We start from the raw sequence: 22,003 nt of genomic DNA on the forward strand, positions 1-22,003 counted from the left end.
CTGATAGAGAAGCAAGAGTACTTCCATAATTGTCCAACTCTTGTCAAATTTTTTATCTTTTGTTTTAGAAGAGGGAAAGGGACCGAAGTTCATTTGTTAATTTGTTAATAAGTCTCTTCCTGCTGACGGGGGTTTCTATGCTAGAAAGGTCAAAGTCCAAAACTGAATGAGTTTGAATGTATTTTTATAGTAGATGGTTTGCAACTTTTTCTCTAAAGAGCTTCAAGACCCTGATGGTACTACCTTTTCTCATTGAAGAGAAAGAAGTAGGAAGTAGTAATAACATCAGAAAAATAGAGAAAGAAGGAGGGGAGGGGAAAAACCAATCCATAGTTTAGCTGATCTGTAAGCCAACACTTAAAAGGTTAATATTCCATCAGTAAGGAAGGAGTCTGGGCTATGGAATACAAAAATATTAGTAATCTTTGTCCTGGGTACTGAAAAAGAGAGGAAGGCCTTGTTAGCAATTGATTTGAATTACTTCTAAAAAGGCCCTTATATGCTGCAGACCCAGTGGTTTCCATGCAGCTCTTTTCATCTTTTTTATTTATTTGTTTGTTTATTTATTTATTTTTAGTTTCTGCAAGGCAATGGGGTTAAGTGGCTTGCCCAAGGCCACACAGCTAGGTAATTATTAAGTGTCTGAGGCCAGATTTAAACTCAGGTACTCCTGACTCCAGGGCCAGTACTCTATCCACTGCGCCACCTAGTCACCCTCTTTTCATCTTTTAAAGCCAGTCAGGCAAGCTGAGTAGCCTCTGGGGCTCCAGGAGTGATGGCATTGGATGTGCTACTATCTACTTTGAAGACAAGCACCACCAAAATCAATGTCCTATAAAGGGGCTCAAACTGTATCCTCTTTCAAGACTTACACACTGGGAGTAATGAGTCTTTAGATCTAGCATAGTACTGTGCTCCTATAGAAACTTATGAGGGAGGCTTCATTTTTCTTTTGGTGGATAGCTTTGCCTTTAGCACCTTCTTATTATGCATGACCATTCACTTCTCAGGAACCTATTAGAATTGAGCAGACTCTGCCAGAAAGAATGATGCTAAATATTAAGCCATTGATTGGCTTGCTTGCACATGTCCCCCAGACCTGGTTATTAACCTTGCTGGTGTAAAGCTCAGTCTGAAGTAGATTTAGATAGAATAGTGACCAGAATTACCAGCCCTGTGCCTCCACTAAGCTAATGGAGTCTGAAATACATGATTAGTGATGTCTTCTCAAGCTGTGGAGTTCATTTCATTAACTCAAATGATTTTCTTTTTTCAAGGATTTTACCTTCGTTAAGAAAAAATGAAAACAAAATTTACCTTAGTGAGATGTTAGAATATTGAGGGTAAGGCAATCAATTTGAAGAGAATTAAGTCCAACTCTTAAATGGAAGGAAAAGACCTGTGATGGACAAACCAAAGGAGATCAGGAGCCTCAAGGAAACCTATGGATGAAACACAGCTGCTTAACTGGGGTTTCAAATGCTACCCCTGCCATCCTCTCCTTGTGCTTGCTTACCACTTCTCTTTCCTGGGAGCCTACATGTGTGAGGGACTTTACACCATGTTTTATTTTCAGCTGATTGTAGTCTTTCTCATAGGAATAGTACTGGATCCATTTCTTTTTACCACCTTCTTAGTGATACTATCATGAATTTCACAGTAAGACATCCTGATGACCCCACTTTGGTCTCATGCTTTACAGTTTCAAAGGGGTTGGTGTGAGAGACCACACATGCCTTCTTTCCAGATGTTCCTCTGGGCCAGGTGCCCTTCTCATAAGTTTTTGAGGAACTTTCTTCTTCACTTTAGCTTCTTAGATTAAATATACTGCTTTTATTCACCGTAGAATTAAAGGTGATAGATATACTGTATAATTAATGCTGCTTTGTCTGAATCAAGTTCTAAAAAGGCTTGTTCTAGTTCTTTTATTGTGCATCTTGCTGTGACCCAGATTCTGGAATGAGCAAAAGTGTTCACTTTAAGCATTCAGGTAGCTGGTCCTTCCCTCTTCAGCTTTCTTTGTTCATAAGAGCTGACTTGGCAAACTTTCTTTACGTTGGGGAGAAGTTTATAGGATCAATCTCCTGGGAGTTCCCTCTGGTGTGGTTGCCTTGGATCCTTTCATTTCTTATACTTTTCCAAGAGAGCATTGAAGAGCTCTTCTGTCCCAAGATTATATTGAGGAATTGCATTTGCAAAGAGAAGAGCTGAAGTTTCCATCTTAAATCTGAGGATCTTGACTCCTTTCCTTATTCTTTCTCAAGCTTGCTCTATATTCTTGGACAAGTTACTTAACAATTTCTTTGTTTTTCAGTCATCACCATCTACCTGAGAAATCAGGTGCTTGCCACCTAAGTTAGGTCAAGAATATATGGGACTTCATAGATTGTTTTTCATCTGTTCATGTTTAGCAGAAGGCATTATAAGACTACTTATTGCTGGCTTCTTATTGTCTTCCCAAATTGTGTTTTCAGTTGCAAAAACAAAGTAAAAGTTAGATTTGGACTAAAAAGAAGCCTTTAATTCTTCAAAATCCCTATAGCACTCTTCCTGGAACATCTGTCTCCAAATGTGCTGCATATGGCACCTGATTGTGTCTCAGAGACCATACTGCCCATTCCCTGGTCACAGCAATCCTTCTGTCTTTCCTGGTAGGACTGACATGTAGCAGTACACCTCATCACCTTTCATTTTGAGTTCTGAGAATTAAGTTAATGACATTAACAGAGATGTCTGACTTGTAAGAGGAAAGTAGTCCATAAACTACCCATTCCCTTGTCTATGAAGGAGACTTCCAGGTGCTTTAGCTGTAGCTGATACAGCACCTATCTCCTCCCAAATGGGTTTCCACTCTTCTCCTTGCTCATTGATAATATCTGTCTCTTCTTTATTACTAGGTGATGGTAATGCCAGAAGGAGCAGAAACGGTATCCAGGCCCAGTCCTGACTACCCCATGTTGCCCACAATACCACTCTCTGCCTTCTCAGATCCCAAGAAGACCAAACCATCCCATGGCTCCAAGGTTAGTGAGGCTGGAGACACAGTCATTTGGGAGCGTTGTGGCCCAGCTGCTGGAGGGTTCCTGTATTAAGTGCAATTCCCTCAGGTGTAGTCTGATTCTGAGTTTCTGAAATGCCCTCCCCTTGGCATCTTCCCTCTTTGCTCTCTCCCTGGCTTGGGCTGTACTTATCTTTGAGTAGTTCCTCTATCCAGAATAACAGGCTTTCCTGTATTTGGAAAAACGACTGGATAGAGTAGTAAATGCTCCTTTTACTGTGCTCAGATTAAAATCAGCAATGCTGCTCATTCCTGCATGATGGACCTTGGGCTGGCATCTTTCCTCATCCTCAGTGTACAGGGGTTCTTTTTCTTTCTGGAGTATCTTCAAGACTTCTCAAGTCTCCTGAGCTATATACATACAGTTATTAGATCAGTTACTCTAATGTCAAGTCCATGAATTATCACATATGGTATCAGGGATGCTTCTGCAACATTGCTTTTTCAGTAATGACTGAAAATGGGATTGGGTGGATAGAGTGTAGAATACAACTTAATTCCTTACCCTTGGGAATATATAGTGTATAGTTAACAAAGTTCATCATCTTGCTCCAGACTAGATTCCCTTCTATCTTCCTGAATCATTCCATTCTGCATAAACAAATAAGGCAAACTTATGGAATCAACCCTTTGAAATGCCACTGACTATTACTTATATAAATACAAATTTCTTAATGTTCATTGCATCCACAATCTGGTGTCCCCATTTTTTCTTCATTTAAACTATCCCTAATGACTGAGGTATATTCAGTCTTGGAAGCAACTATTTCTCTCCTTGCTTTCTAGTTGTTTTAATGTCTTTGTCCTTTTGAGTAGTTAGAAAAATGAAGGAGCCACCATAAAAAAGATTATGGTCCCTCATCCTGCTATTTGTATGGACTATTTGTACAGAAGAGCTACACTGATCTGAGTCAGTAGAAACTTCTTAAGTATCTTACTTGGTTGTGTTTTTTTTTTTCCCCATGTTGCCAGTTATACAGCTCTGAAATAAAATTCATTGTGGAGGGAAATTTCTCCTTCAGAAAAAGATTAGAGTAGATAATAATTGAAGTCATTTCCAATCTGAAGACTATATGAAAGAAAAAAGAATACAGTTCTGGATTCAGCACTTTAGGGATGTTTTGATAGAACATCAGTGGACAGGATGGATTACACATGTGAGGAATTTTCTCTCCTGTGACCTAGTGATTTTTCTTTATCCCCAAGGCCTAGCTATATAAGAGAGGAACTTATTTTTTTCACCAAAGACCTTATTGTTTAAAGATTTTCTAGGTGTCATTTATATTTTCTAATCAAAGTCCCCCCCCCCCCCCATTCCTATAACACATGTACATTGATCTTTTCAAGATCATTCAGGACTTCTGTGTTGAGAAGCAGGTGGTCCTGAACTCAAGAAAAAACGGTTGCAGTTGCAGTTGCAGTCTGCAGTTGCAGATAGTTGCATCTATGGTTATCATTTAGCCAAAGCTGCATTGTCCAGGAGAATGACCAGGTGTCATGTTATCATGAGGTGCCTCCTTCCATGGTGAAAAGGTCTTGAGGTACATGAGCTTCCAACTGCAGCTTCCCTGAGTCAAGTGAATTTATCAGTTGCACACTTGCAACTGATGCAAATCAGTGCATCATCCATTTAGGTTTATCCTTCAACAGAAGGAAAATTCAGAAATTAAGCAAGCTCACATTACAGTAGTTCCATGTAAAAACTTTTCCTCTTGACCAGAAATTCCTCAGTAATGGGATTTTAAGTCAAACCCTGATTATACCATCTCACAAGTATTGTCCCAAGAAGTGCCATTTCTCCATCTTGTCAAGAACCATTTGTCCTTCAAATTTTCTTTTCAAACTCTCTCTCTTTGTGAGCTCATAGGCTTTATACAAGAGGAAAAAAAAACCCTTAATTTCTTCTGGTTTCTTGGAGTGCTTATTCTTTTCCTACAGTTGGAGCCAAACAGGGTTGTGATGGGTCATTGCAAGAGATAATGGATGAGGAGAAGGCTTAGAGGATGGCTTTCTGTAACTCTTCTTATCTTCCTATTTCTATTCCCTAGGACAACTTTGACAAGAAAGTTAGTGGTTGAGCTCCTTTTATCTCTTTTAGCTGTAGGTAGGCAGGAGGAGAAACTTAGTGACTATAATCAGTCCCTGATCAACTAGGTGGCTTCTCTCTCCCTTAAGATCCATCCCAAACAAATCTGCACAGCAGATAGGAATTTGGCATAGTCCATTCAGTTGGATAGACTGAGCGGTCTATACACTTGAACCCTATGAGGACTATGGGTCCTAGGCTAGCCTAGTTAATAAGCAGAGTTTTACCCATGTCACCACCAGCAAATCCTGGACCTTCATGACTCACTGGGCCTTGGTTTTCTCCTCCTTAAAGTTAAAGGATTGTACTGGATAACCTCTAAGGCTCCTTTCTGCTCAAAGAAATTATGCTTCTATCATGGTGAAAGAAGCTAAATTTATAGTGTTTATTAAAACAATGGTAGAGAACTCTCTGTTTCTATCGTCCATTGTTTCTTTTCATTATGGAAGGTATAAAGTAGACATTAGTCTGGTTACAAATGGTTCCTGGCCATTGGCCTGGTAACCTACCTGGTAAACCAACAACAGGACCTCTCTTCGTTGACTTCTTTGTGGCCAAGAATTCCACCTGGTGACTGCAGCCCAAGCTGTTAATGGATGAGTCTTCAGAATTCTCAAGTGAAGACTCGTTGATCGGATCCAATGGATTGTATTGAGTGACGTAAGAGTTGTTAACATGTACAGGGTTGTTTTGGGAGATTAGCACAACAGAAGATTATGGGGGAAAAGTATATATAGATTGAGCCAGAAATGGAGGTTCTGTTAATCTTATTGCATGTTGGTCTTTCTCTTCCCTTCAGAATCGGGGCTGATTTCATGAAATTGGGACCAATCAACACAAAGTCAGAAATCATTAGTAGTCCTTTCCATTGTTTTCTTGACTAGGGCAGAAATGAAGTACCTTCATTAGCTTAAAGCCTATGGATTGACAGAAAGGGGGGGAAAGCTAGTTTTAAAAATAGTTCATTATCATTGATAATAATGCACATTTAGTTGGTAATAATCCCATTTTAGAGAACAAGGACAGAAATGATTATAAACTGTTTCATGATCTTATAGCCAGATTTTGGATTCAGATTTCCTGACTCAGAGACCCAGTACTCTTTACATATTGCTTCCTTTCCTACTATTAGTTTCACTTGGAAGCCTAAGTATTGGATATGAATGATTATAATTTGTTTAGATCTGGAATTTGGGGGTATTTAAGTGTAAGTCCTTCAAGAGAGAAATAGACTGCTCTTTTCTCCTCTGTCCTTCCCTAGGGTAATTTCCCTTTGCCTTAAAGCTGATGGCCAGGCCCCTGAGTGAATGTTGAGAGCATACTGCTTTATTATGCAGAAGAACCTTCTTGCTTTTCTTTTTCTTCTCTTTATCAGAGCACCCTCCCCCAGCCCTAAGAACTGGTGGATAACATTTTAATTGAAGTATTTCCTTTCCTTATCTTGGGCCCAGTGTAATAGTAATAATGATTTTCCCAATTCTTCCAGTCTTCCTGCCCAAGTTAATTGGAGGAGATTCTGACCTTGGCTGTCTTTCTATTTATTTGATATCTAGTACAGACAATTCTTTCAGGAGAATAACAAGAGCTGATCATTGATGTGATTGATTGGCTGTGAATTTCAGAGCAAATAAGGAATTGTTCTCATCATCAATTCAACTCAGCTCAAACATAAATTAAAATACCTGCTACATACAGATACTCTGATGGTTGCTAGACTACAAAGAAAGCTAAAATATAGCTCTAGAGGCTGGCAGCCTGAGTGAGGAACAAGGACACAAGCACATAAATGCTAAAATACAGTACTGGAGGAAGATTGAACTGAGAACCAAGTTAATGGGTCAAAGACTGAGACTTGGTTATTTCCCCTCAGCACCAAATACAGAACATTTGTCTTTACTGAGGTATTCCTCAAGGTTTTATTGATGAATGGGGAGTGGTATTAGAAGATTAGAAGAAACTTCTTTGTGAGGGCTGGTGGGGGAGATTTAGAGATGGTTTTGCTTTGAATAGGAAAGGGGGTGGGGAGATCATTTCTATTTGGGGGAGGGATTTAAGTGACCTTGCCAAGGTCAAATACAATTACAGCTAAGTAATTATTAAGTATCTGAGGCTGGATTTGAACTCGGGAGTCTTCCTGACTTCAGGGTCGGTGCTTTATTCACTGTGCCACCTAACTTTCCCCCAAGAAGTAACATTTCTGTTGGGCCACTCAGTGTAAGTGAGCTAAGGTTTAGCATGGAGCCAATAACTAAGCTAGGCTTGGCAGGAACAGTTAGCTTTTAAGGAGTAGCTGTGAGGGAGAAGGCTAGAAAGGTATGTTTGGGGTCAAATCATGGAGGGCCACCAACACTGAGCCAAGAGATATCAGCTTTTTTCTCTGGACAGTGGGATGGCCCTGAAAGGGTTTGAGCAAGGGGGCATGCTGGTATGGATGTGGCTTTATAAAGTAGATCTTTAAAATATCTGACATGACATTTGCACTCTTTGAAAGCTTCAGGAAATGTCATCGCAGCATACATGGAAGTCTTAGCCTGATGCCTTCTGAGATCTGCTAAGACTTACTTATAATTTAATTTGCTGACTGACTTTTTCATTTTGGGGAAAATGTTCTTTAGCCAATCCTGAACTGGACAGGCTGCAATTTTCTTGGGAGTGTTAGGGAGGAGGAAAGATTGTTGTAAAAGTAAAGGGTATTCTTTTCCTTAGGCAGTTTCTTTCCAGGGGACATCATTTGACTTTGGTTTTCCCCCTATATTTCAGGATGCAAATAAGGAAAGTGGGAAGGCCTCCAAGCCCCATAAAGTGACCAAGGAACACCGAGAGAAGCCAAGGAAAGACTCTGAGAGCAAAGGCTCCTCTAAAGACCTGGATCGTGAGCAGACTAAGCCACCGAAGGACAGCTCCCGGAAACCACCTGAAAATAAATTGCCTAAGGAGGAGAAGGTGCCTCCAAAAGCAGCTTTCAAGGAACCAAAACTGGCAGTAAAGGAGACCAAATTGGAAAATATGTCTCCAAAGGGTGGACCCCAGCCTGAGCCTAAACCTTCTAGCAAGCGGCCCGCCAATGTGGACTCACCAAAGCCCAGCGCCAAAAAACAAAAAAAAAGCAGCTCCAAAGGGGCAAAGAACATCTTGGCAACTTCTCCCCGGACTTCGTCTTCCTCATATCCAGACAAGAAGCAAACTAAGGAGAAGATGAATGCCAAAACTGAGAAGGTAAAATCAGAGAGTGAACCCAAGGAAATCAAAAAACCTGTGGATCTGGAAGAATCAAATTCTGAAGATGAAGCTTCCTTCAAGTCCGAGGTGAGGATGACTTCTTTCCTTCCTGTAAGCCAGTCATCTCTTGAATCCCCCTGCCAGCAGTGAAGACCCTTCACAACCAGGGCCATATATAGAGCAGGTTCTGGAAGATAGTGTTCCCACTGAATACAGGCACAGAATAAGGGAGAATAAACTCTGCAGTTTGGTCAGAGGGGCAAGTCCCTTCCAATTCACTTCCTGACTATCAAGATGTGCTTTATGCTATTTAAATAAGAGATAGGAGGATGGAAACACATCATAACCTAGATTAAATAATCATTCCCCATGTGATTTTTAGGGAAGAGTTACATGTACAGCAAAGGTACAAAATAAGTGTTTGTATCATAGTCTGAAAATTCCCTTGAGTTACTAGCTGCTTATTAGGCTTTACCTTCTAATCTTTACACAGACTTGACTTGCCATAAGATTCAATACTTGAAAGAGTCTAGTAAGCCCAAACCTTCTCATTTCACAGATGAGGAAACTGAGATCTGGAGAGAATTGACTTGACTAAGTTCAGAAGAGTAGGAAACAGAACCAAGATTCAAAACCAGGCCTTTTAACTCCAAATTCAGTGCTGTTTCCACTACATTGCTGTCTCTCTAGTTCTCTTCTTATGAAATAAAAATCTTCCAGTTGGTCTATGAATTGTGCTTTCCATTTCCAAGATTCTAGCGTAGTAGAAAAAACACTGTATTTGGAATGTAGAATATCTAGGTTCATATCTCAGTTGTCTTGGGCCTGTGTGACAATGGGCAAGTGCTCTTCCCTTTCTGGACTTACTTTCTTCTTCTGTAAAATGAAAAGGACTGGAATGGATCAGAGACTGTTAAAACATGAGCTTTACCTTTTTATATACAATAAAACTTTATTTAAAAGTACAAAAGCCAGTCCTTGGGAGCAGAACAAAAATAGAATGTGGGTCAGAGTTTACCAACCCCAGACTAAATGATTTCTATGTCCTTCCTAAGACTAGTAGGAAAGGAAGATATTCTTAGGTGGTTTGTGAACTTGATGGTTGATCTCAAATACTTGTTTCTATCATTCTTATAGTTGGATATACCTTGGATGAGGTGGGATTATAAAATCATGTGATTAAGGACTTCTTAGACTCTCCTAACGACACCAGAACTCCTTCAGCCCTGGAGCTGATATTTTGGCCGCCATGTGCTTATTAAAACAAGATTGACATTATTCATCCTGGGCTAGGCACTGGGGCTTTCTTCTTTTTTTTTTTTCCTTGCAAGGCAGTGGGGTTAAGTGGCTTGCCCAAGGCCACACAGCCAGGTAATTATTAATGTCTGAGGCCAGATTTGAACTCAGGTACTCCTGACTCCAGGGCCAGTGCCACCTGGCCACCCACTGGGGTTTTCAAAGAGGATGAAAACATCCTTGCCTTGAAAGGAGGAATTCTCTCATCCTGGTTAGGGAGATAGGACTGATACATAAAAAGATAAGTAACTGTCAGGGGTCAAGTGTCCATCTGTTCTCTGAACCTCTCTGGGAACTAACATCTTAGAGCTGGAAGGAAGGCCAGACCCTGCTTGAGATGTCAGTCTGTCCATGCTCTTCTGTTTTTGTACTTTCTTCCATACATACCCTCATCATATGAGAAGGGTTTTTCTTCCTGTGTGGGAGAGTGCACACTCACTGAATTTGAATCAAGGACTCAAAATCCTGGCACAGCTATTTAGGCACTGTTTAATTTTAGACAAATTACTTTCCTTTTCTCAGCCTCGTTTCCTTCTCTATAAGATAAGATGGCCTAGACCTTGGAAAACCCTTGCAACTCTCCATCTCCAATTCCTGAATTTTTTCATGAATCCTTTGTAAGGGGCTTTCACCAAGTATTATGGAAGCCTCTCTTCCATATTTCTTTGACATTTATTGGACACGAGTGCAGATCATTACTGCTATATTTTCACTCTTGCTCCAAGACTGATTGACTTCCTTTTCTCAGTTATAAAGCAGATACTGATCTGATGTATATGGATCAGAATCTATGTGTTCATGCATTTCCTTTACCACTTTGTGCATGCAAGTAGTTATCTGGGTAATAGTTTGTATTCTCCTTAAAACTCTCCATCACCCTTTAAATCGCTGGCAGTTTGTGACCAAACAATCCTGTCTACTTTTATGATATTGATAAGCCTCTCACTAGAGTACTCTGTAGGCTGCAAAACCTGGGTGAGGAAGATGTGCTTACCTACTTATTTTTTTACTTGAGGAAATTGAGGCTCAGAGGTAAAGTGACTTGTCTAAATTCACATTGACAAGTGAGCAGCATAACCAGAACAAGCCTATAAATATCTAGAGTCTTCATACTGCCCTTTTCAGGTTTCTATAATCTCTTTATATTTTATAGCCACTCAGTGAATGAATAGATGAATGCATCATCACCTGCTTCCTTCACCATTCTTGTTATTAACATTTCCAAGAATCAAATTCATCTTTAAAGGGCATAAATTTTAATAACATAGAGACTTTAAGAGCATTACTCACAGGTACCAAATCCCCTTTCAAAGAGAAACCTGCCACATTTTGAGCAGTTGGCATCCTTTGTTGGACTAACCATCTAACATCCCAGATTAACTGTTCTGAAGGATGAATGCTCAATAGAATGTGTAGCCATAAGACTTTATATTGACTTTTAACTGCCCTGTACACAGAGTGTGCCCCATTTAGGTGCCAAGTTGGTACTTTTGACCTGTGTGATAATACCCTGGGGAACATTGCCTGCAAGGCCTGGGTTTGCAGAGGTTGTCCAACAAGCAGCAATGGAGAAGACTGAGTGTGCAGACCTCAGGCTTGTGGTAGATCTTCCTCCCAGCAAGGGGAAGAATGCTGCATTGTAAAACTGCTTCTTGAATGGCTCCTGATATCATTGTGTCTGAATTCAAGCCCATTTTCATTCCTCTTTACCATAGAGATTTGTGGGAGTACAGGTCAGAACCAGCTGGATTATATTCACTTGCCAACCAAACTCCAGATGCTATTTTCTTACCAAGCAGGCTGCTGAAAAGAGAAGGACCTCACCAGGAGATTTCCTTTTCCAAGTTGAAAAGAATCACTGCTTTATCTAGACTTCGTTTGGGAATCTTTTGGTCCAGGGTTTCCTAATCTTTTTTGTGTAGTGGACCCTTTGGCATTTTATGGAATCCTCATCAATATCTCTACTAAGGTGTAGATAGTAGTGCAGTATAGTGAGCAGAGTGCTGGAGTCAGGGAAACCTGGTTTCAAATGCTACCCATGACTCTCACTGTCTGATCCTGGGCAGATCACATGACATCTCTGAGCCTCAGTATCTTCATCTAAAATTATGGGGTTGGAGGTGGTGACGCACTTTGAAGACGTGTAGTAGTAGTGGTGGTGGTGGTGGTGGTGGTGGTGGTGGTGGTGGTGGTGGTGGTGGTGGTGGTAGTTGGTGGAGGTAGTCATTTCTGTAGCATTTTTAGATTTACAAAATGTTTAACTCATAGCATCCAATACCCACTTCTTATTCCACAGTGTAGGGATCACTGTTTTTCTAGCAAACAAACCACATATTCCCATAAAAGGAGGTAACATGCCTAGAGTCACACAGAAATACTGTTCAACACTGTTCATATTGCATGGGGAGGCAGAGAGATACTCATTGACTCAGTTTTTTTATCTTTGTATATTTAGAACTGAAATTTTTCCAGATAGTAGGTGATGTTACTTAAAACGCTAGAATTCAAAATTATGTAGATCACCATGACATCTGTCAGTGGACAGCTCTTGGAATTTTTTTTTTAAGGTTTTTGCAAGGCGAATGGGGTTAAGTGGCTTGCCCAAGGCCACACAGCTAGGTAATCATTAAGTGTCTGAGCCAGATTTGAACCCAGTACTCCTGACTCCAAGGCTGGTGCTTTATCTGCTACGCCACCTAGCCGCTCCTCTTGGAATTCTTGTACTAGAATCCTCTGCATTAGTATTTGAAAAAGTGTTACCCTCCTGGTAGGATCTGAGTGACATCTGACCCCTCCATGGTAGGTTTGCTTTTGTCAGTGGCCATTTGCAGTACTTGTACATACCGGGGAAAACAAAGATGAAAGCTATAAGGGGCATGCCAAAATGCTGCCCAAACCTTTGCAGACTAACTAGAGAGCCATCTTGAGGATTATTTCCCTAACATTTAGGAAAACAGCTTATTCTCTCCTAGAGCTTTAGAAGTCAAAAGGGACCTGAAAAGGTATAACTGATCCTTGCTGCCATCCCCTGACCAGAAGGGGCTTGGTCAACCTCTGCTTTTCCCCTCTTGGAACTCTTAACTTGCCCAAGTTTGTTCTAATAGTCCTGTACATTTTGTGTTCCCTTATATGGAACCTGTTTTTTTTTCCTTCATGGAAGCTTTTTCCCCCCCTTTTTTTTAGATTTTTCAAGGCAATGGGGTTAAATAGCTTGCCCACACAGCTAGGTAATCATTAAGTGTCTGAGGCCAGATTTGAACTCAGGTACTCCTGACTCCAAGGCCGGGGCTCTATCCACTGCGCCACCTAGCTGCCCCTATGGAAGCTTTTTTTTAAGACAAAGCATCTTCCTGTTCTTGTCTTTTTATGTGTAGCATTTCAACACAGGACCTGGAACACTACAGGCTCCTAAGAAATGCTGGTTGTGGGGCAGCTAGGTAGTGCAGTGGATAGGACACTGGCCCTGGAGTCAGGAGTACCTGAGTTCAAATCCGGCCTCAGACACTTAATGATTACCTAGCTGTGTGGCCTTGGGCAAGCCACTTAACCCCATTGCCTTGCAAAAACCAAAAAAAAAAAAAAAAAAAGGTTGAATTGAGAACCAAATTAATGAACTGGACTTAGTCAAATGGCTTAGGAAATCTGCATTTGGACAGATTTCAGCATACTTTCTCTCTCCTCTTTCTTCTCAAAAAAAAAAGCCTGCTAAGAAGAGGTTTTTATAAGTAGAAGTGGCTGTTTTATTCATAATAAGTAGCTAGCATTTAGGTAGTGCCTTAAGGTTTGTAGATGCTTTACAAATATTGTCTCCCTTTATCCTTAACACAACCTTGAAAGATGTGGGGTACTGTTATCCCTGTTTTACATTTCGGGAAACTGAGGCTGATAACACTTAAAGGACTTGTTCAGGATCACACAGTAAATATCTGATGCCATAGTTGAACTTGGATCTTCCTAACTCCAAGTCCACTGCTCTTATCTAAGCACCTAAGTATGGTTAAGTGGTGAACTGCTCAACACTAGAGATCTTGAAGTGAAGCTTAGATGATCACTAAGTTGAAATGTTTTGAAAAAGATTCCTGTTTTAGGTCAGTATTGAATTAGAACTGGCTTCTTTGTTATGAATTTTCTTGCAACTCTGAGATTCATTGATTTAATCATCCTGTGTGATCTATATATAGAGAAAAGATTCTCTTCAGCAGGAACGAATATGGTTGACCTTTTAAGGGAGGATCCTTGCTGGTTTCTAGATTTTTTGAGTGATTGGGCAGCTAGTGTGAGGCTTTATGACTCCTTTGCTTTTCAGTATCATAGCATGATCTGGTTTGCCAAGGTTCAGGCTCCTGCCAAGAAAAATGTAGAAATGGCCTCTTTAGGCCAATAGACTTGATATTATAGAACATAGGTGTCCAAGTCAATCAAATTTTAGAGATGTGTAGAAAATGGGTGTGAGACTGACAACAGTATCAGAAATATAGAAGCTCAGAATGAGTAGAGACTAGCAGAAAAGCTAGTCTATAGATATCTGGGCATTTTTTTCCTAACTACATTGGGAAATGAGAAGGTTTAGAGCTGCTTCAAAGGGTATATGAAATGATGAAAATAATATATTTACTTTTTTTTCCTGCCAAGGAGAAGGATTTTTGGACTAGAATGTATAGAATAAAACTAATAGAAAGTCGATCCCCATGGTAAGACAGAACCCTTGATGAACTCTGTTTATCCTGACCCAGATGAGCAACTTTTTTTGGTAATAAAAGTAGTAGTAGATGTTATTGTTCAGTCACCATCAGTAATCTTTGAGTGACCACAAGAGTGGGTGCTCAGCTGATCCCTTTCTAGGGCCCTTGTGCTCCAGATCTTTAAGTAACTGCTAAGTCAACACCAGTTGATGATTTGTTATTCAGATTTTATTCTGACATCTTGTGATAGTTTGTGGTATACTTCTGTTTGAAGTCCTCTTTAAACATTATGAAACCTCACTGTAGGTGAAATACTGAGTTGAAAGAGGTTTCTTATACCTGAAGAACCTCATCCTGCTTTTCATTTCATTAAAGAGAAAGGAGAACTTTCTTTATATTCTTGCTTGAGGGCCCAGAATTTACACATACAAGGAATGCTCTGGAAGATGCTTACTGACATCTACTGGTCATTAGCAATTAAAGATTACAACATTCTTTTCTGGGCATTTTCACTGACATAAAAAATAGTACCTTTATAAAATAGTGATTGATGAAGTGACTGCCATTGAGTGTCCCCTATAGGTCATGAGCATTGTGGGCTAACTCTAGGAGAGTCTCAGGCCTCATTAGATATCAGTGTTTGTCCAGTATGTGTCCAAGTTAGGATTTGGCATCTATTGCTAAAGCCTTTGCCACAGATGGCAGACGAAAGAGAAGCATGGATCCAAGTTCCTTCTTACATATTCTACATTCCAACCAAACTGGTCATTCCCTGGCTCCTCTTCCCATCTCACTCTTACCAATCTTTGTATCTTTGCATGTGCTGTTCCCCACGCCTTCCCTCTTCTTGTTGAAATCCTTCAAATCCCAGCCCAGTTGAAACCCTCTGTAAAGTGGAAGTAATAACTGCACTAACATCACAAAAGTAGATGAAGGGCATTGGATTTAAGATCCGTTCTAGTTCTTATCTGGGATCCTATGACTCATCTACGCCAGCCGAAAAGCTTGAAGCCATTTGTCTCCCCTCAGATCCCATACTTTTTCTTTCCTAGATCACATTTTGCCTTCTTGATAGCAGGACCTGTATCTTAATAAAAATTTACATTTACATATCATTTTAAGATTGGCACAGCAATTTACCATATTTCATATGATTCTCATAACTACCTTGTTATGTGAGTGCAGCTATTATTTCCATTTTACAGATGAGGATTAAGACTCAAGTTATTCCAGGGTCACATGATTATCATTTGTCTTATTTTAACTTTGTTTCCCAGTGTCCATCCATCATGGTGCTATAAATATAGTCACAGAAACTTCATAAATGGTTTTTTAATTTGGTAACCTAGGAAACCTGAATTAGAAAGTGATCTGCCCAGAATCAAACAGTTTGCTCATGGCTGAGAATGTTGTATCAAGATTCACATTGCTCTAAAGCCTGTAGGACAGAGATGTCTCAGTTGAAGACAGTTATGTCCGTGTTTTGGTTGCTTGCTTTCAGAAGAGTGAGATGGGAATTCAGGATTCCATCATTTCTGGGGAGCAAAAGTCTCTAGCTTTTCTTAACCCTGAGGGGGACTAGATCTGCCACATAAAACATGATGCAGGCTTTTCCAAGTGTCTGTGCTATTAGACTCACTCCATTTATCTCCCTGATCTGCTGTGGATTGAAAGATTAAGATTCTTTTACCTTTTTTTTTCCTTTTTATGGGGGGTGAAGTCTGTCCAGTCCAGCCCTTCCAACTCCAGCTCCAGTTCGGATTCCAGTTCAGATTCGGATTTTGAGCCATCTCAGAACCACAGTCAAGGTCTGTTGCAAGAAAGGAATATCAATAGAAATGATTATGAAGGTTTTTTATGTGTTGTTCAAATTCAAAATTTACTTGTTTGGTCCAGAGCATGGGAAAACCCTCTCCTCCCATCCTGGCCATAGCATAGGGCTAAATGGGAAAGGGCAGGAGAGAGCTGTGTTTTGATACTCAAGTAAAGGTTGTTCAGAAAATAACATTACTAAGTTAATTACCAGAGCATTACAGGTGGTACATGCAGCCTTACATGTTGCTCAAGTTGGTCAGCTGTTATTGTGTGTGTGTGTGTGTGTGTGTGTGTTTAAAATAGCTGTTCTCTTTGAATGAATTAAATACAAAAAATGATTCAGTGTTCAAAGGCAAAATATACCACAAGGGAGGAAATTCACCACCAAAGCCATAAGGTTTTGGGGAGGAGTGTTTTTAGTGTACCAGATATATCTCAGTGGTGGACAAAGCTTCAAGAAGAAAGGCCAAGCTCCAGTGACTAAACTGCCCACAAATTTATTGTACTGAGTGATGTGTCCACAGTAACCTTTGCAAACAGATTTATGCATGAAGGGAGCTCCCAAACCCTAATCTGGAGATGACTGTTGGTGTATCAGATCACTTGAAAATGCTTGATGATTTTGTATTTTGTGTACTTGCCAGGTTCAGATGTAGAACCACCCAGAGCGGGGAGGATGGATTGTGGCATTCAGGTGTGGTTCTGGTTGTGCCCAGGCTGGTGCTAGGTAGGAGCCTGACTCCTACCTGCTCTTTGCCCCTTCCATTAACCAAACTCTTTGTTGGAATGTCAGTTTTCAGCGCAAGCTTACTGTCTAACCATTTGGCAACTTTCTTGACTAAAATTATTACAACAAACACCAGTAATTCAAGCATAAAATAATCTAGATTTTTATTCAAGTGATTTGATGATTACTTCTCTTGGGACATTTGTACAATAATGCTGATATAGAGTTGTCATTTATTTTCTGATGATTCTGCCTTTCAAAACTCACTAAATTCAAATAGAAGAAAATGGAGTTTTTCCTCTAAAGCAGAAATAGTACTCTTATTTTGTTTCACAAAATGACTGATTTGGAAATATGTTTTATATAATTGTATATATATATGTGTGTGTGTATATGTATATGTGTGTGTGTGTGTGTGTGTGTGTGTGTGTGTGTGTGTGTGTATTCTCCATTAAATTGCTTATTGTCTCAAGGAAGGAGAAAGAATATAATTTGAAACTCAAAACTTAAAAATGAATGTGAAAAATTTATTTTTACATATAATTGAGGAAAAAATGTTTTAAAAAAATTCTAGCAGACCCCCATGTGGAGAAGTCCTTATAATTCAAGGCAAAGCTAAAGCTTTGTAACAGACTTCTCTAGAGAGTTTCTTCAAAAAATGACAGGTTGCCTAGAATATTCCCTCATGATGAACAAGTGTGTAAGAGAACCTGTGGTATGGGGTGTTGTCTTCCTTATAAGCCCCCACTTCTTCATTCCTAGGGCCCCTTTTGTCTTCAGGAGAGAGTCCACAGTAGTTTGAAGTTCCATTCATTCTAAAATTTCAAAGCTGGAAGTTAATCCATTTATCTGGGCAGCCTCTTGTGTGATCCTCTGAGCAAGCTATAAGTGAGACCTGATTAGAGAAGCTCTTCTTTTTAATGTATTTGACTGAGGATCTCTCTTCCCTAGCTTTTAGGGTTCAGTTTAAAATTATATCACCAAAAGTAGTTATTAAATACAGAATCCTGATAGATTTGTCTTTTATATATTGCTATCAGGAGTTGGGAAGACATCAAGTCCTAGAATGTTCAGGATGGAAGGAACCTTAGAGACCATCTAATCTGACCCTCTTATTTGATAGACTAAAACAGGATCATGTGACCCAAGTAATGAGGACTTTATGTCCCTCTGTTGCTATGGGAACAAGAGTATAAATCAAGAGCAGTTTGTAGGGAATAGGGAGATATGAGGTGATGCTTGAATGGGAGTGAATTGGGAATCACTGAGTAGAGATGTACATAGTGACTCAAACAAAGAGAGTTACCTGCCATTTGCCATTAAAGTAAGAAAATTGACACCAAATGAGGACATTATAGGATTGCATATGAAACTATTGCTTTGTTCACCCTGGTTTTGGGGGATTGGAAGTCTTGTCAGTTCTCTCAACCTTATGGTATACTTTGGGGTCTTTGGCCTGAATGCTTCAGCAAAGGGGGATGCTTTCTTATTCTTCCAAATTGTAGAGACAGGGTATCATCATGGGCCCGGGCTCCATCTAGAGTCAAAAATTTCAATTTATAGTCAGAAATATAGGGAAGAGATGCTTGAGTGAAGTTGAAGTTAAGGAACCTCAAGTTTCAAAATGAGTTTATGGGAACCAAATATATTCATGCAGTTAAACAAAAAAAGTATGAGAGCCCATTTGGTTTTCTTTGATTTCCTTTTCTAACATTATGAGGCTTTGCCAGTCAGGGTAAAACTGTTTGAGTAGGATTTTTTTGGTGGGCTGTTGAACATCTGTTGTACTGTCAAAGAGTCTTTCTAGCTTTTAATTCTATGTGATATTACAATGTATTCACTATTGCCTTCTCCCATTTTCCTTGAAAACTCAGGCCCTCTGCGTTCTATGGTGGAAGACCTGCAATCAGAAGAGTCGGATGAAGATGATTCCTCTTCTGGTGAGGAGGCAGCTGTCAAAACGAATCCAGGCAGAGATTCCAGGTGATAAATGAGTTCTAAGACAATTATCTTCCTATCTAAAGTCTAGAATTAGAATCAGCCTCTTGACATCAATGGAGAATCTTTCCCTTTGGCTTTACATCTCCTGCATGTCATATTATGCCTAGAAAAGACCTTAGAAGATAAAATGCTGAAGCTGAGAAGTAACTTACAACATAAAATGTTTTGGTTAGAAGACCTGGGAACATAGAACACTGGAGCTAGAAGATATCATTTAGCATAGAATTTTAGAGCTGGAAGAAATCTTAGAGCCTAACTGTGGAGCTTAGAGAGACTTTGTAGGTCACCAGTCTTGATTTCTAGACAGGAAAGTAGGGAAGTAGGCTTGCCCATGTTCATTTAGGGAATAGTTGCAGTGCTGGGACTAGAAGCTCTCAGCTCTCTTAATCAGAAGAGAGAGAGATTGTACATCCAACTTCCTTCTTACCCTAGAGCAGGTTTTATCTGATATGAGGGTTTGATCAGTGAGACCCCCCCCCCAAGATTCAGGAGGTATACCTTTTCAAATTTCAAAGCATTTTTAAGTGATTTCTCCCTGACCCTTACAATCTACCTTGAAGATGACTCAGTAATCCAGGGAAAGATTTGGGAATCAAAGGACTGGAGTTTGAATCTTGACTTGCTTACTTATGCCCCCTCTTTGGGCTTTAGTTTATCTGTTAAATGACTAAATGTTCTGATTTGCAATATCCCTCCCAACTCTTGTGATCCTAAATAGCCAGAGAATAGAATCCCAGTTTCCTCAGCCTGTATCTCTTGAGTGAGGACAGGAAACTGAATTCTTTCTGTGCAGCCTACCCATATTTCTTTACTATGAGTGGCAGCAACCTGACTCCATACTGATAGGCTGCTTAACATCAGCGATTTGCTTGTCTGTTTACACATGCTCTTTTGGTTTGGCTCAGCTGTATATAGGATCGCTCATTCAACCTTTATGGTCTTTGTCAAGAGGTCTGCAAAAGCAGTCTGGTTGGCAAAGTTCCTTTTGGACCCTGCCCTCCTTCCAAGTTAACTGTATAGGCTCCTAATTTTGTGACCTAGTAGGGAGGAAGATCATAATGATATACAGTATTGCATAATTAGTTCATTAGGAAGTCTGAAAACATGTAGACTTTGGGGGAGCAGGTTTATCAGTTACCAGAAGAAATCAGAAAAGGCATCATGATGGAAGTGGCATTTTATTCAACCTTTAAAGAAGGGTAAGAATTCCAACAGGTGAAGAGAAGGAAGGGTATTCAACAGAGAGAAAACTAGGTTTCTGCTTTGATTCTGAGGTGAGGCTGGAGCCCCAGCAGGTCATTATTTACTTCTTGGTAAAGACTCTGTGACCTGCCACTTATAATGACTGTGGGCCCAGGATGTGGGAAGGATTTAAGTCCCCTGGTGTGATCATTCTTAGATCTTCTGAGCCCATTTGGATTTGAAGGGGTCTCACTCAAAGTCCTGAGCCAACATTTGGTCTGAGAGGTCTCTGAATGTGTAGTGACCTAGCCCTTGGCTTAGGAATAGTGTCATATGGAAAACTCTGGGGTTCTACCCTGAGTACAAGAACATGCAGATAGACTGCTTTCCTGTATATCCTCTCTCATTTTCAGGTTGAGTTTCAGTGACAGTGACAGTGACAACAGTGCAGACTCTTGCCTGCCCAGTCGAGAGCCCCCTCCTGCCCAGAAACTGCCTCCAGCCAACAGCAGGTATTTGGGGAAGAAAGGAGAGGAGAGCAGGGAGGCACAGAATGCTGACTTTTTTTCTTTTCAGTCCTGCCCTTTATATCTATTCCTAACAACATTTTTGTCAGGGATGAATGTTTGTGATGGATGTGTTCATTTGGAAGCCTCGCTTAAATGTTTCTAAGCAGTTCAGTCCTAGGTACCAAGATGAGCATGTGATCAGAATGGATTTATTCTTATAGTGCTCTGGCATTGCCCTAGAGCCCCTCTGCAACGAAATGTCAGGGCTCTCCCTATTGAAGAGTTTAGTCACAGTTTATTGGACTTCATTCACCATAGGGTAATTAGGTAAAGGAGTTTGACTTATTTAAGAAATATATTACCAAACTTTTTTCTTAGGAAATGTGATTCCAAGTATGGAATTGGGGAGGCATTGACTAACCCATAGTTAATAAAAAAAAAAAAGGTTGAGATGCCAAGTTTTCATTTGAGACCTACAGGTGAAGGCTCTTGGCTGCAGGGATAGAAACACAGCAGCGAGGATGTTGCAGTCTGCAGTCTTTGTGGACTTTACTCTAGGCACAAACATCCTCTCTTCCCAGCTTACATTCTAATGAGGGAGACAGAGTAGGCATAGATATGGACTTCCACAACTGTTAATGTAAACTCAGAAGTAAAGGACCTTCAACCAAAAGTGGTCTAAGCTGAGTGCAGATGGAAGCCAAGGGCTCTCAGAGGAATTGAAAAGGAGAGCAAGAATTCCAGGCATGAACTATAACTAACACCAAGACAGGAGACTTTTCTGGCTTACCAGAGAAGACCACCAGAAGAAAAGGGGGGGGAGATTATAAACCATTCCAAATATCAAAGAAGTTTATACTATGACTTATATCGAAGCTTAAAATTACACTAAGTCTTTGGAAATTCCTGTATTTGATCCTTGCCAGTTAGCAGTCTTCTCAGACCTTTGCTTTAAGAAAATTACTTTAGTAACAGGAGAATCAGTTGAAGTGGGGATAAACTTGAGGAAGGGAGACTAACATAATTACAAAGCATTAGCCAGTGCCCTGGTGCTGCTAGATTTATTTTTTAACAGTCTTCCCAGCATTTATAGCTTTCATATGTGTCATTTTAGTTCACTAATATTAGTAGTGGACCTGGAATCAGGACAACCTGCGTTAAAATCTGGCCTCAGAACCTTACTAGCTGTGTGACCCTATGCAAGTCACTTAACCCCAATTGCCTTCAAAAAAAATTTATAATGCATTAATTTGTGTTCCCCTACTGTAGTAGTATATTAAGAAATTCTCCAACCTTTGGATATATTGCCTGAAACGTTTAATAAAGCTGAAATTTTCTTTTGTAAATCCTCTAGGCATCTGGAAGGAAGAGTCCAGAATCCTGCAGTAAACCAGAAAAAATTTTAAAGAAGGGAACCTATGACAAGGT

The 22,003-nt window shown here is 40.1% G+C and overlaps 1 protein-coding gene across 1 annotated transcript in view; it reads left to right on the top strand.

The window, feature by feature from the left end:
* The window catches only part of MLLT1 (MLLT1 super elongation complex subunit), a 114,532-nt gene that overhangs the window by 71,271 nt on the left and 21,258 nt on the right, over positions 1-22,003 (top strand). Inside the window, exons 5-11 of the mRNA XM_074202172.1 lie at positions 2,898-3,023; positions 7,905-8,450; positions 16,062-16,149; positions 18,758-18,866; positions 20,480-20,730; positions 20,797-20,894; positions 21,930-22,001. Coding sequence (XP_074058273.1) covers positions 2,898-3,023; positions 7,905-8,450; positions 16,062-16,149; positions 18,758-18,866; positions 20,480-20,730; positions 20,797-20,894; positions 21,930-22,001 — 1,290 coding nt within the window. The remainder of the gene's footprint in view (positions 1-2,897; positions 3,024-7,904; positions 8,451-16,061; positions 16,150-18,757; positions 18,867-20,479; positions 20,731-20,796; positions 20,895-21,929; positions 22,002-22,003) is intronic.

This window comes from Macrotis lagotis, chromosome X (genome assembly GCF_037893015.1).
Source record: "Macrotis lagotis isolate mMagLag1 chromosome X, bilby.v1.9.chrom.fasta, whole genome shotgun sequence".
Taxonomy (NCBI): domain Eukaryota; kingdom Metazoa; phylum Chordata; class Mammalia; order Peramelemorphia; family Peramelidae; genus Macrotis; species Macrotis lagotis.